The sequence below is a fragment of the Microtus oregoni genome, unplaced genomic scaffold (genome assembly GCF_018167655.1).
Source record: "Microtus oregoni isolate MIOR12 unplaced genomic scaffold, Mior012 000064F_ref0000363, whole genome shotgun sequence".
Taxonomy (NCBI): Eukaryota; Metazoa; Chordata; class Mammalia; order Rodentia; family Cricetidae; genus Microtus; species Microtus oregoni.
Genome location: NW_024543874.1, coordinates 8262678 through 8278481, shown reverse-complemented (window position 1 = coordinate 8278481; position 15804 = coordinate 8262678). Strand labels below are relative to the sequence as shown.

Genomic DNA, 15804 nt, shown 5'->3' with positions numbered 1-15804 from the left:
CCCCTCCTATTGACTGCCAACACATAGCCTTGGCCTGACAGACAAGGCATGGCTGCATGTGTACCGCCTGTCTTATCCTCACTCACAGCCACTGACCGATGAAGGTCTGTCTGGGTCAGGTGCAACGTGTACTCCTTCTCAAGAAAGTCAAGGAGCAGGTATGAGTACTTCTGTGCAGAAGAGCAGCTAGCCCAGACAAGGGGAGAGCTACACAGGGTAACGGGAGAAGGGAGATGGCCTGGGCCAGGATGAAGCCTAGCCCCATGGCACAGCACTGTCTGACTACTCTTTGAATCCATACCCAGCAGCAGTGTAGCTTTATAAGGCTTCATTCTCAAAACAGATTGGGAATACAAGATCTGCATGGAACAAAGCTAGCAACTGCAAGGAGGGGTGGGACAACGTGGTGCTGTGGCTGATGTCTCCATGTCTCGGCTCTTGAGAGCACTGCGACAAAATATGCATTTCTTGCAAGCTGTACAATTACATATGAATGTATTACTAGTTCTAAGGAGAGATGAACTCCCCAACTTGCCCAGCAAGGTCCTGTCATCGTTTGGTCAGTTCCAAGTCCTGCAAAACAGGACAGTGGAGAGCAGTTACCTGATTTCATGGTTCCACTAAGGAAACACCTATGATGCAGCTTTGGGCTGTGCTGAGAGGCACCTCTCCCCAATCCCACCCACCCCAGGACAAGTCAGTGCCCAGAACATGGTGTGGGGCCCGACAGACGCAAGAGGAAGTAAATTCTTCAGTCAGGAGAACCTCTTAATATTTTATTGACAGACTTTTTGGTTACAGTACAGTTCAAACACATTGTTTGCTATGAAACCACACAAATGATACACAAACAATACATTTTCTTTTCACCTATGTCACTACTATTTTTCACATATACAGCCTGCAAGAGTTCCCAAGTGGTTAATGCCAAGGAAAACCGAAGTAAAGCACAGCAGTGTCACTCATATGGGAAGAGCACGTGACTGGCAGAAACAGTGAGGCCAGAAGAAAGCAAGGCGGTGTCTCGTGGTTTCTAAGCAGCCAGCGCACTTCCAGCAACATAGCCCGCACTCCAAGCTGCCTGCACAGCAGGGAGGCGCACACACATTACACGACGACGAGGGCCATATCAGCAAGGGCAGTGTAACGGCCACACGGCCACCACTTCCAAGCGAATGAGAGCACGCTACCACTAACACTGACCCACGCCCTGGGTCCTGCAAAGGTAGAGGAGTAAAAACAGAGAGGGCTGGTTAATAACATGCAGACCACAGCTGAGAGGCACTGGCATCTTTAGGCCCAGAGTCAAACTGCAAAATAACAAGCAAAAGTCAGGCTCTCCAATTCAGGTTCTGGAGGAGCAAATCCCAAGGAAAGACCTGTTGAGGCAAAAGGGTTAGAGAAACTGGAGATGTGGCCCTGGTGCAGACATCCACAATGTTCCCTCCTGCCAGAGGGAACCTGACTCAATTATCAGTGGCCACTGCAAGCGTGGAAACCATGGAAGTGGAGGGAGAGAGCATGCAAACAGGAGAATCACTGGGAGGGGAAACAGTGACAGTACCTCAGGTGTGAAGAGGGAAGAAAGCAGAAGGTGAGGAGGGAGCCAGAGCCCTTGCCAGGGCAGGGGAGTAGAGCCAAGAGTGGAGAAGAGAACACAACATCAGACACTCTTAAAGCAAAAGGAAACCACTCTCCATCACTGCTGCACCTGCAAATTAAACAGCAAAATTAAAGCCTAGGAGGGAAGTCCTCACAGAGGACACAGCTCTGGATCCCACACCTGTGAAATGTAAAGAATGAGTGGTTATGTGCTCCTCAGGGGCCAGTCAGTGTGGTCTGGGTGCAACATGCTGTCTACAGTGTGTTTGTTCTAAGACAACAGTGCAGAATGCAAAAGGTGTTAGTCCCCAAACCAGCCTCCGCTGCACGTGTCCTTAAAATAAAAAGCAGTTTAGCAGGAAGTCATGTAAGAAGGTCAAGAGGTCTACTGTCTAGAGCACACTAAACTTCCAAACACAGAACACAATAACATGCACCTGCCCATCCCACCTGTGGGACTTGTGAGACAAAAATTATACAGGTTCTCTCTAAATCGCCTGCCTTTCCCCACAAACCTTTTCAAATCAGTAAACTGAACCAGGGAGAACACTTAGAACCTCTCCCTACGGTAGGTCTAAGGGACAAGGAGAGAGCTGCTCAGTGAAAATGCCTGTCCTTTCAACTGTCCTACCATCACACAACAGAAAGAGTAGATGATCAGCAGTCTCTAGGGAAGTCAGGCGAGGTGCGTTAACAAGTGCCCCTTCCTGACACTTGATACCAACAGAAGGTATACCTGGGATCCAATATGAATCAGTGGATTACTCTGGTTCCAGTACACAAAGCCATGGGTTTGTGTACCTAAGAAGTTAGGCATTTCAAATGACAAAACTAAATAGGTTGCAAAAAACCTTACAGAAAATCCTTAGGATTTAATAAGTCAAGGCTAACTGCCTTTCAAAGTTTATACTTAAGAATATAAAAATAACACTTGACAAATTTTAAAATTCCTAAACCATCATGGCAGTATTATTAAACATGGTAAAGTATCTAAAGACTCTCCCATAACTGAGCTAAGCTTCTAATGGCTTCCCCTGTGGGGAGGGGTCTTGTTCTTGCCCACCCTGTGCCCCATTAGTTAGTTCCTTTGCAGAGTGCCTCAAGATACAGTCTCAGATGGCCAACACCTTCCCCACTAGCTCTCCCAGGCCTTTTCTTCCTCTCTGAGAAACAAAAATAAGTGGGCAGGAGATTAAGGATGCAAAGTCAAAGCTGGGTCGAACAAGTAAGAGGCAGGAATTAAAGCTGATTCCCAGGAAGGGAAACAGCAAGCAACGGAGCCGCCCTTTGTGGCCCAAAGCCTGGCACAGGGATGTGCTTACTGACTCGTTCATTTTGTCTTGGGTCAAAGGACACAGAGAAAAGAGCCTCGGAACACCCAATAATGACCAAGAACAATACTTAGCTACTGCATAGACCTCTTGTGCTAGTGCCTTTACATCACTAGGACCTATCTTCGACTAGCATCGAAGCCAATGGTCTATATCAAGCTTACCTTCCCAATATTGCCACAAGGAGATAAAAGACAAACAAAACAAAAACCAAAAGACAGAAGACAGGTATAGTCTTTAAGCCTAGTCCTCCAAGAAAGACCCTTCAACTGGCCTATGTCACTCCAAAAATTCCCTCACATGCTCATCTGTAGGGCTCTTCGCCTTACTGAAGGACCACCCTTGGGGTCCCATCGGAGGTGTACATCACTGACATTCCCATCCTTAAGACTCGATCCTCGCCGACCAAACCATTGTCCAGTCCTCCCTCCCATGCCTTTTAGGTTCCCTGACAGCTTCCGTGAGCAGCAAAATCTTCTTCTACCTGCTTCAGGCAGAATGTTGCTTGGGGGGGGCGGGGGGGGAGACACACCCCTGGGTGCAGGACCTAAGCTCCATCCTGATTCAGACAACCATTCCGGACCTTTGCACATCACATGAGAGCTATCCAGATGAAAATGGTCATGGAAAACCCACCTCCCACCCCATTCACCACACTCCTCCACGGCAAGGTATGGGCACAGGACCTGCATAAGAAGCTGCCTATTTGGATGGGGGTGGGGGCAGGGTGGAAGTTTACCTCAGAATCTCTTTTGAAAAAGAAAAGTTAAGATTTTCCCCCTCAAGAAGAGTTTCAAAATAAGGATTTAACAAATGTGGCCAAGCCAAGGGCAACACAAGGTTATGTTGAGGTAAGCAGCTAAGTGAACTCACAATCATTACAGCACAAAATAAACAAGGCAAAGAGGGAAAGTTATTTGTCCCCTCCCCCTACTCTCCACCTAAGGACAGATGCGAGATCATTCCTTCAACCTTCTGGAACTTGTGAACAAATAATACACAGATGAGGGTTAATGTATTGACTTACTACCATCTTTATGAAAATCGAATGTACACAACAACAATTATGAAAGTGTCTCCATTAAACTTTGATAAGACAACAAAAAAAAGAACTAACAAATAGCTAAGATGTTGCTGTTTGAGTTGAAAGCATCTCCAAGAACACTTTAATCTTAAAGGTCCATATTTACACAGTATGCTAATGCTTTTCCTTCTCATTTTAAATGCATGATAAAGAAAGAACAGAGATAATGGTTGCAGCAGATCTTCCACGGGTTGAGTTCGGGTGGTGGTTTGACTTCACTGTGAGAAGTGCACTGCAAGTGGGGAACGTTCTTTCTAATTCTGCTTCTTTCACTTTCTGTGGTTTCCTTCACAGAAGTTTAAGCCTTTAAGGCTGGCCCTCCTGGTCTGACAGTCCACACCAGGTGGATGTGTACCAAGGCCAGAGTGAGCAGCTGTTCTAAGCAGTACTTGGAGCTGGTCTCTCAGGACACTGCAATATAGAGAAAGCTAGCTCATGTGTGTAGACTGTTAAGGGACACACATGCTCCTGGATACCTCATCGCACACAAAGTGGCCCTGGGGCCTGAGGTGAAGAGTGCTGCTGATGAGGTTGTTTCCTTAAATGACTTCAAAGCGTCAGTGCCTACGTTTCAGACAAATAAAAAAAAAAATGTAGATTTGGGTTTTAAAGGCCCAGCATTCAAAACTATTTCAGAAAGAAGCAAACATCTTGAACTTCTTTTTCTGTGTCCTAATCCTCAATCTCCTACATGGCCTCTAACTTGTCCAAATAGAGCTAACATATTATCAAACTCACCAATTTAGTGAAATATCTTAATGACCCCTGTGTCTAAGAGAAATGAGTGGGAGAGACAGTGGGGTGACCAGATAGCACTTGGATGGACTGGGCAAGCTTGGTAAAGGCCCAGTGGGGCTGGCCCTCAATGCACCTGCCAGGGCTGAGGCAGAGGCATTGTGGTCAGAGGTGGCACCATAGCCACAAGGTCTTCTAGGACATCTTATAAATGCCTCACCTCAATTGCCTGGAACCCAAGTAACTACTATATTGCCCCCAGTGCTCCTTGCTAGCATATAATATCATCTCACAATTGGCCCTATGAAGTTTCACAGGGCCTGGAATACCATTTTCCGGTTGTTAACACTGGCAACTTAATTGAGAACGTAATGTAAAACCTCAGCTGTGGAAGCCAGCTACTTCACATCCTACACCTACTCCTCATTACCCAGCGACAGTAAATGACAACAGACTTCTATTTCCCTCAGTCCTATTAAGATATGAAAGATAAAATTACAGGTATAAAATACAACTAAAAAGTCCTGAGTGTGTCCTAGTGTCATTGCCCATTTTAGAGTATGTCCCAAACACTGAAGCGTTCATGAGGGAAACGTAATAAGGCACTGTATTCAGTGTCTGCCCAGCATGGACTTCCATGGGATGTTTTTTAAGAAAGTGAGTCTCGCCTGGTAGAACTGACCAAAATGACTAATGTGGACAGACACACTTATCTTGGGCAGCATCAGCCCTGCTGAGAAATCCATCCCTCCACATGTGATAGAAGGGCAACCCAAAGGAAACTCAGAGCCCTGGAGGACAGTGAGGTAATCAAAGCAATGACAGCACACACTACAGAGCTAGGGCATTTAAAGAGCAGAGGCCCAAGTAGGTCTGACCACCTTTCAAGCTGTGCCTCAACCTGTGCCAAGAAACTAGGCCAAGAGGGCTGCCTGTGAGGGTGACAGAGCCACTGGACCTGGAACTCCCTGCGCTTGCTTAGCTAGCACTGTGCCCACCTGAGAGTTTCTGCTGAAACAGGCAGCACTTTGGAGGTATTTACAAGAAGCAGAATTGCCACTTCCATGGCACCATTCCCAGCCACCCATCTCACACCCTGGCTTTCCAGGGCAGGTGAGTGCAATCATAATCACTCGAATTTTTACCTTTGTTTTACCAGAGCCTGTGAGGGCTTTCTGAGATCACTCCAGTTAAGCCTGGTTGAGAACTCTTTTCTAGCCTGTACTGAAGATAAGTGCAACCATTATCAAATATTCTTTACTGTGGAAAAATCCTTGGAATTTGAGCTGGTAACATTCTTTCCTGAATCTAATACTGTGACCAATCACATAGTAGGATCATGAAGAACAAGGTCTACATGCATTGTAAGCACTTGGAAACAAAAGAACACGAGGACAGAGTTCTGTGGACGACAGAATTCAAAGCGATCTAACACCAGACTCCAATCCCATGTCCACCAGTTTAACTCGCTTCTGGAATCACCCTGTGGCTGGTTGGCGTGCAGACAAGATGGCAAACTGCAGACTGGAGAGACCTACACTTCTGGAGATCCTGTGCCAACCTATAGCTTCCTTGAAGAAATTCCACAGTGTGTGCAGCATGAGGTCAGGTTTTCCCATTCAAGATCACTCCACTATCAGGGCCACATTTATGTGGGACAGATCAATCATGTGCCTGTGGAAATTTGAAAAAACAGTTAACACAAACTCTTGATGACAGCAATTCACCAACGTGCACAGAAGTGAAGTAGAACCTAATGAGAAAAACCCAAGGTATATGAAAGCAGAATGGGCCTTCTCCAGACAACAAAAGTAGATTACAGGAAAGATATGTAGCCATGGTCTGCACCTCTATACAGTACAGCACTCCCCTCATCCCATCGTCCCCCTCCTCCTCTGCAGTTACCAACTACAGAACACAGAGGCTACCTGTGGAATTTCTGCTGAAATGCTAGTGCGTGGGCTGGCTCCTTGAACTTTGCTATGGCTTTCCGCTGCTGAGGAAGCATCTGTAAACTCTATGGGAAGAAAACAAAGACAATTAATGCCAATTGTGACATACAATATGAGCAATTACATATTTTAAGTTTCTATACAAAGCAGCAGGCGAGGTTGTCACCTGAAACATGAAAACAAGCTACCTGTCCTTCGTTGCCTCCCTGGGCACCTGTGCAAAGCAATGCTGCTGATTAGCTGGGGAGTAGCACGTCTACCCTCTCCACTCTGAGACTGACACAGGTACCCATGGGTAAAAACTCTTTCCCTATGCCTTCTGATGGTGTCCTCATCTGTCTAAAGAATGACTCGTGTCCCTGGTTTACCACAGGGTAAATGGGTTATGGCCACATGGCACTGGATACATAATCAAGTGTCCACTCTGGGTGAGGGACTCTATGCATGGATGGCACATTGTACCCCCAGAGCTTTGGATTTTTTTCAGCTCTACATTTCTACAGATGTAGCAAACCTGGCTTGCAAGTGAGAATGCTGACAAAAGCTGCACACTGAGAAATGGCAAAACGGGATCTTAGGTCAATGCAGGCCCCAGAGCCTGTTATCTCACTGCTTTGGCTAGCTACCTTTCCAATAGTCAATATGGCAGTGAGAAACAAACTCACAAGGCTGGGCATTTCAATCTAGTCCACAGAACTACTAGAACAAACAAACAAACATGCTAACACAAAAAATGAAAATCTGGCCAGAGGCAGGAATCAGATGCCAGTTATCACTACATTATGGCTCAAACCCAGTACTTGCCTTGAAGTCATTGTCACTGAGCCACATGGGAAGGAGTGACTTTTTGTTCTCAGATACCTCAGGTTCATGGGATAAAAACTTAATTTTCTTCTTAAAACAATTTCAGGCAAAACCTAGCAAACAGATTTCTTCAAGCAGAGGGGCCTTGAAATTACAATGAACTTATTTTCTTGGCTCTAAGCTTTAACCTGGCTCTGCTCTCAAAACAGAGTGACTTCTGACTCACAGGTCTCAACTAGCTGCATCCTCTCCATCTGAAACTTAAACATCAGGAGCCTTACACCTCATCTATCTCTTGCTCAACCTTTCACCAGTCTCCTTTGGTCTAGAAGAGCTGGGAGAATGTTAGGCAGTAGCATGCTAATGGAGAGCAGTAGTTTCTATGGAATCACTGCCTGACCAAACACAATTCTCAGTTCTGACAGGTACTCAAGTATGGTTTACCATCACTCTCTCAAGTAAACGGCTTGAAAGAACAGGTATCCTCTTGGCCAACACCAGTTCTAAGAAAGTGAGCACTAGGTGGTGCCATACCCAAAGCACATCGACCCTACATTTCATTTTGAAATATAATTCCCCAAAGAGAAAAAACACACTGCTTCTTCTCAAAGAAAGGCAACAGTGCTGGATGGAGATCTATCTAATTCTACCACTTAACACCATTTCTTTGATATCTGTATTTAAACCTGTCAAAGTAATCAAGCACTCTTGAAATCACATTTCTATCACTTAAAAAAATTATTAAAAATTGAGTGTGTGTGTATGTGCCCAAGAAAGTCAGATGTATCAAATGTTTACCTATGAGTTACCTAATGTGGGTGCTGGGAATTGAATTCTAGTCCTCTTTAAGAACAATATAAACTCTTAACTGCTGAGCCATTAAAAGTGCTCAGTCACTTCTTTACCCATTAAATACTACGAGACCTTGTTTTGCTTAGTTGCTATACGCCTTTAATCCAGAACTTGGGAGGCAGAGGCAGTTGGATCTCTGGGTTCAGACCAGGCTGGTGTATAGAGTGAGTTCTAAGACAACCAGGGTCACACAGAGAAACCCTGTCCTGAAAAGCCAAACGAAAGAAGGGAAGAGAGGGGAGGGGAGGGGAGGGAAGGGGAGGGGGTGGAAGGAGAAGGGAGGAAGAAGAAGAGGAGGGGGGAGGGGGAGGAGGGGGAGGAGAAGGAGGAGGAGGAGGAGGAGGAGGAGGAGGAGGAAGAGGAGGAGGAGGAGAAGGAGGAAGAAAAGAAGTAATTTACAGATGCTGAGAAAATCCACACAATCCTACTCAAAACCATCCCACTGACCTAAGACCAGAAGGAGTCAAACTGCTCTGCTTCCAGGGTGAATAGGCCTTGGCCCATCAGTTCCTCAGGGACTCCCTGGGTGTCACACAGCACTGAAGCTTCTAACTCATCTAAAGGGTAGGCATGGGTGGTGTAACCTAGAAAACTCTCCATTGGCTCTCAGGCCTTCCTCTCTAACACATGCCATTTATCAACAGCAGCATCTCTTATGCTTGGGACTGGGGAGGGCCACAATCAACTTCATTTAAAACACAATTATTCTGATTGTTTTCTGATGGAGGAAGGTCATTGGCTAATAAAGGAACTGCCCTGGCCCATTTTATTGGTTAGGACATAGGTAGGTGGAGTAAACAGAACAAAACGCTGGGAGGAAGAGGAAGTGAGGTCAGACTCCACAGCTCTGCTCTCCTCCTGGGAGCAGACGCCTGAGAGAGACGCCATGCTCCCGGCTCCTGGGCAGACACACGCCATGAAGCAAGCCGCCAGGTTAGACATGCTGAACCTTTCCCGGTAAGACCGGTGCTCACAGATTATTAGAGATGGGTTGATCGGGATGTGAGAATTAGCCTGTAAGTGCTAGAGCTAAAGGGCCAAGCAGTGCTTAAAAGAATACAGTGTCTGTGTAATTATTTTGGGGCATAAGCTAGCCGAGCAGGCGGCCGGGGTGCTGGGAACGCAGCCCCGCCGCCCCTATTACCACAGTTTTCAGAACACACACACACAAAGTGGCAAATAAAAGGAGGAGAAAGCCACTTAAGAGGTTTATATTAATCAAAGTACAAAACTTATTGTATGAGACAAGTAAGACAGAGGTCACATTGTTTCAACTATTTATCTCCAGGCAGCCTGTGAGTCCCACTGGACCATCTGCTGGGGATAACCAGAGTAAAGAGAATACCCAGGATTGCTTATGGTGAAGCCAGGGCACATGGCAACAGTGCTACAGCTGCCCTCACACTTAGGGCATAAATTCTGGAAAGTGAGAATAAACACAAGACCCATTTAGCAAGCCTTCATTTAGCAAGCATCTGAAGCCATGGTGCAGGCTCTAGTGTTGGAATCTGGGCTATTACGTGAACCAGAATTTTCAATTATTATTTTGTCTGACATGTTAATACATCTACAATTCTCTACTATTAATTCTGTTTCTACAAATAAACGATGCTACAATCAACTACTCAGAAAGCATCTATCCCCCCTTTTAGACAGTCTCAATATGTACCCCCAGATGGCCTCAAACTTGTGCTCCTTCTGTGTGAGTTTCTCAGTGCTGAGATTACAGGTGTGCACCACTACAGTGGCTAAAACCACCTATCCTTAAAGACAAAGCGTTACCAACATCTGCTACACGTGGGAGCCAAAGTCTGCAGGTTAACTTCTCAATAATAAATATTAAATTAAATCTAACCGCCTCTCAAGAATCCCATAATGAAGATGGCTATCATTAAACTCAAATACCTAAACACTAGGCTCAGTTTTAGAAGGCTTTCTCTGAGAAATCTATTCACTTTAAGACCTCATAATAGTTAACAGGAAACATATCTGTTTGAGACAGGATCTTTCTTGCTATATAATCCTAGCCCAGAACCTGTTATGTAGAATAGGCTGGGCTCAAACTCACAGAGGTCCTCCTGCCTCTGCCTCCCAAATGCTGGGATTAAAGGCCTGAGCCACTACACCTATATGTAAATGGAGGTCGGAAACACCTTAGTCAAGAACTAAAGTAAAAGTAGGACCTTCATTCTGCTCAGAAATGTAACATTCTCTGGGTAACTTGCATTTTTCACTGGCCAGGCATGACTCTGAAGACCACCTGCATAAGAGAATGCAGTGTAAACTTGCCTATAGCAGACATGGGATGATGTCTGTCTCCATCCTTCACACCACTGGTAACAAGCTCAGACCTGAAGCATCAGACTCTGTCATTTGAAAGGACATGACAACAAAGTACAGGTAACTGCTCCATGTGTCCTGTAGATACTAAAATGAGCATCAGAATTGTGACTATGTGAGAGAGCTTCAGAAACATAAGACAAAGTAGCTAATTATTTGAAATTCTGAGAAATTATCACAAGTAAAATGTGATTTGAGAAAAAGGATAGGTATGTGTACACATGTGAACTTCAGAGACAGATTTCAAAGGATAATATGTTCTACCAGAGCACTACTTCTTTCTTCTCCAGTACCATCTTAATACAATGTAACCCACAAGGGCCCACTGTGCTCACGTATGACATAGCAGTTTTATCAGGAGAGATGACTCACTGGCGTCGTCACCACCTGCAGGAAACCCACCTGGATTGGCCCCACAGACATCAGCAGGCTCTTCAGCTGGGCATCAGTGGTGGATGAGGAGAGTCCTTCCACGGACACCACACAGGGCTGTGGTTTGCATTCCACCACTCGAAGGTTCTGCTTATTTGGCATTAGGCGCCCTCGGCCCATGGGACCTGCTACTCCTCGGCCTCGTCCATGCATGATGGCCTGGTAATGACAAAGAAGATGTATTCTGATACCCGAGTGGATTCTTCCTGTAGTAGCTAATAAAGTACAAAGCAAGCATGTGCCCAGGGTCCAGGAGGACATGCTATGAGTCACAGAATCTTCTGTGTGTTAATCAAACCTTAGAGGGTGGCCTAATAGCTAACTGAAGCAACACCAGCAAGTACAATGAGGCTAAGATGGAAGCCCAGCAGAGTTCTGCAGCTATAATTGGGAGGGATTCTGGTGTTACTTTCATTCATGATACAAACACTGTAAGGATACAGGCACTGGCTGCCATTAGCACACAGAACCCATCTTAACTGCCCCAAGCACACAATTCTTCCCACCATGGCAAAGGCTAATGGACGCATGGTATACACAGTGCTAGCTCGCTAACATCAGTAATGTGTCACACACGACAAGTTATATTCACTCTTTGAAACAGGACTTCACCTGGTCTTCTGTGACAATCACCTCCAGAGCTCTTACATAATCATATACCAAAAAGGGGTAAAAGAACCTCAAAAGCATCATTTTTCAAAGCCACCCAAGTGTCGGAACTACAATGAAGAGCCTTTAAAAAGGGATATCTGGCATTTCCAGTATTTTCAACTAGTACAACAATTAAAAAGAGATGGCCTAATTCTGCAGTTATCTAACTAGGAATGCAAAGACAGTGGAACTGAAGCACACTGGACCTCACCCATGTCCTACCCTAATTCTGTACCAGCATTTGGTTAAAAGGAACAATTCAGCAAATGCTGCCACCTCATAAGAAAAGGTAGAAAGCCATAGCTGATGCCTAGGATATGCAATGCTACCACAAGTATGGGGCTCTAGAGGAACACAACTAGAGGCTCACCTACAGAAGGCCACCACTACTGCTGTGAGACAAGCTGTGGAGAAGTGGAGACTGCTCCAGGACTCACGCAGGAGACAACTCAAAAGTGAATGAACCAGCCTTCTGCTTTCATTACAGGAAGTCACAATATAAACACTCGTACAAATTTCAACCAGATAGTAGGTTTTGCCATAATTATCTTATAAAAGCCTCACAATAGCTCTAACAAGTGAGAAACACCACTAGCCTCTTAAAGGAGAGCTAAGAGGGCTGAGGGTGGGTGAAGCATCTCTAGTATACCCGCATGTAATTTTCTAAAGCTATGTTCTTAATGCAGCCAGGGGTTAGGTCTGAAATGCAGCCTGGAACAGGCTGTGAGATCAACCATTTTATTGCTGGATTTATCACTAATATGTGCACATCTGGCCTGCTGTAGCAGCAGAGTCATCTACTGACAGGACACACAAGGTGAAATGGAACACTGCATGAGCAGACCCCACATCTGAAGAGGGGCAGCGCCAGCACCAGGCTCCCTCTGCCTGGCCTCACCTGTTCCTTAGACATGGATGACTTTGTATCCATCTGCTTTGGAAAAGTAGAAGGTTGCCTTTCCCCCAGAAACTGAGGAAGAGTACACTGTCACTTCGCTGCCTGCAACATGACTAGACTGGCCTCCTCAAGAAGGGTAAGGAGTCCACAGATAGGCTGGGCCCAGAGGAAATGACCTTCATTCACCTTCACACCTCCACAGGATTTTGTCTCTATTCTTTTTTTTTTTTTTTTTTTTTGGTTTTTCGAGACAGGGTTTCTCTATGGCTATGGAGCCTGTCCTGGAACTAGCTCTGTAGACCAGGCTGGTCTCGAATTCACAGAGATCCGCCTGCCTCTGCCTCCCGAGTGCTGGGATTAAATGTCTCTATTCTTTTAAAGATTTATTTATTATTATGTATACAACATTCCTTCCATGTATGCTTGCATGCCGGAAGAGGGCACCAGATCTCATTATAGTTGCTGGGAATTGAACTCAGGACCTCTGGAAGAACAGTCAGTGCTCTTAACCTCTGAGTCATCTCTCCAGCCCCCTTTGTCTGTATTCTTGAGCTGATGGGTAATTGCAGGCAGGAAGGGCATAGTCCTAGTTCTCTATTAGGGACATCTCTGGGGTCAAGTGGGTAGAAGGAACACAGGAGCCCAGTACTGTCTGTACAGTACAGTGGTATTCAGATGTACAGGACAGCCACATTCTCTAGTTGTACCACTGAGGAAATGACTGGAGGGAAGGCTTTCTAAACCAGGACTAAGAAAACAATGGCTCATTTACCAATGTGAACATTAGCAAATGCCAGAAAAACCACCTTACTCCAATTTCTTTCAGCCAGTGACCAGGAAACTTATAGGAGGCAGGACCCTTCCACTTCAGTACCTTCTTGGCTGGGTGAATCCCTTGGATGCTTTTGATCCCTGGAGATATAGCCGGGTACATGTGGGGCCCCACAGGCAGGTGCTGGGGCTGCTGAGGACCCCCCTTGGTCAGCGTCACCTTGCGAGCAGGCTGCTGTCTCATGTCCGGAGGCTGGGGAAGCCGCTGGGGCTGGCTCTCTGTGTGAGAAAAGCCATCGCTCTCTCCTCCCTGCTGAAATCAACAAGGTAGCAGGAGGATCAGTGTCTGCTCACCATTCTGGCCATGCACTGGCGCCCACTGCGATTGCTGACCGAAACAGAACCTTTCAGACATAAATAATACCAAAGCTGTGTTTTCCCTGGAGCCAGTAGGGAAACTTCTCATTGGGCAGTGGTTAAGGTTTTAAATACAGTATTTTTGAAATTTAAAACGTTAAGTTTTCTATTAACGAATATATCTATTTAAATGAGCTGCAATGAACACAGGTACTACCTAATTTGTACTGGTTAAATTGTAAAACTACCTCATTTTTTATTACCAAGAACACTTTTGTTGAAAACTGATAGTGTGTACAGGTAGTGGTCTTAAAACTTTGTAGATGCTGCTCAAACCCACCACAATGGGGAAGCTGCCTGGCTCCAGTGTCTGTTGCAGGAGACTCCCATTTGAGGATATATACCACCAGCAGGTTTCATAGTGGGTGAATGTCAGAGAAGTAGCATAAGTGCTGGGCTAAGAGCTTTGGAAACATTCACAACCTGTTTTCTGTTCCTCCTACTCCCAATCTCAATTGCTCCTGACTATGAAGACCATGAGGAATGTCTATGAGGCATGCCCACATCAAGCTGGCATCTGAATCTACTGTACTACCAAGCAGCCTGTGGGCGAGACCTATGGGCAATCTGCAGTTTTCAGCATGTTTCAAAGAATGACTGGTGGGCGGGACAGAAAGAATAGATGAAAAGAATTCTGCCCTGTTACAATGCAATCTTAGTAGAAATGAATGCTGGGCCTTGAGAAGCGGCACTAAACTTGTACTCCTCCTGACCTGAAGAGGCATATATCAGCTAGTGGTTGATAACCTTTCCACACAGGTTGCACAGTCATGAAAGTAATGGGTGGTGACTTAGCAAATGATTTCAAAAGAAGTACATGTCTATATACATCTCCAATTCCCACTCTGCTGTAGGTGGATTGTAGTTTATCCCCACCAAAACCATGCTGAAGTTTAATTGTCAGTGCAGGCCTCACTCCAAGGTGTTTTGGTCAAAGGGGCTGCACCCTTATGAACTGATTGATGTGATTCTGTGCGAATGGATTAGATATGCCACTAGCTATCAAAAAGCACCTGGCTTCTTATATCCTCCTCTCTTCTGCAAGCACTTGTCTGACTTTCCTCCATGAGGCCCTCATCAGAATTTGGATCCTGGTACCATGCTCTGAAATTTCCCAACCCGGAGAATCAAGAATCAAAATTAACCTCTTTTCTATATCCAGCATCTGGTATTTTATTATAACCAAGACTTAGAAAACCTCCAGATTTATCTTTTAGAAACAAGCTAATGGACAAACGGGCTTTCAAGGAAAAGCAACTAATGTGGTGTTGGAAGTCCTTCTGCCTATGTGTTGCATTTATTGGTTAATGAATAAAGAGAAGCTGCTTCGGCCTGTGATAGGGCAAAATACAACTAGGCGGAGAAAACTAAACTGAATGCTGGGAGAAAGAAGGCGGAGTCAAGTGAAACACCACATAGCCACCCGAAAGGGAAAGACAGGAGCTGTAGGCAGTACAGTAGGCAACAAACCTCATGGCAAATATAAATAATGGAATGGGTTAATTCTAGATGTTAAGAGCTAGCTAGCAATACGCTTAAGTGACTGGCCAAGCAGTGATTTAAATAATATAGTTTCTATGTGATTATTTCTGGAGTCTGGGCAGCCAGGAAACAAACAAGCGGCCTCCTACTACACCAATGTAATTATAACCCAAGAAAAAAAATAAGCTTTAAACTGTTACAAGGAGACAGAGCTTTGGCTCACTGCAGCATGCAGAAACTGCCAAGTCTGGTCTCTCCAAAACTTCACAGATTTGCTAAACAATCATTTGGGGGCAATGGAATCAACACTGAAACAGGTGACAGAGTACTGCTTTCCAGGACTGCACGTGTGTGCGCTGCTGCCGCCTTTCTTCCCTCGACCCATGGACCCACAAGCTTCTAGGGCTGTGGTCCTGTCTGAAGGCTGAAAAAGTCAGATTCCAGGCACTTTCC

The 15804-nt window shown here is 45.4% G+C and overlaps 1 protein-coding gene across 5 annotated transcripts in view; it reads right to left on the bottom strand.

The window, feature by feature from the left end:
- Positions 1-770: 770 nt before the first annotated feature.
- The window catches only part of Rbm33 (RNA binding motif protein 33), a 110484-nt gene continuing 95450 nt past the window's right edge, over positions 771-15804 (bottom strand). For 2 of the 5 annotated variants that reach the window (XM_041640538.1, XM_041640540.1), the window contains 4 exons: positions 13556-13765; positions 11103-11291; positions 6681-6769; positions 771-6426 (listed from right to left, as the gene is read on the bottom strand). In XM_041640538.1, the coding sequence (XP_041496472.1) occupies positions 6378-6426; positions 6681-6769; positions 11103-11291; positions 13556-13765 (537 nt within the window). In that variant the 3' untranslated portion in view covers positions 771-6377. The remainder of the gene's footprint in view (positions 6427-6680; positions 6770-11102; positions 11292-13555; positions 13766-15804) is intronic. The other 3 variants (XM_041640539.1, XM_041640542.1, XM_041640541.1) reach the window with 2 other exon arrangements.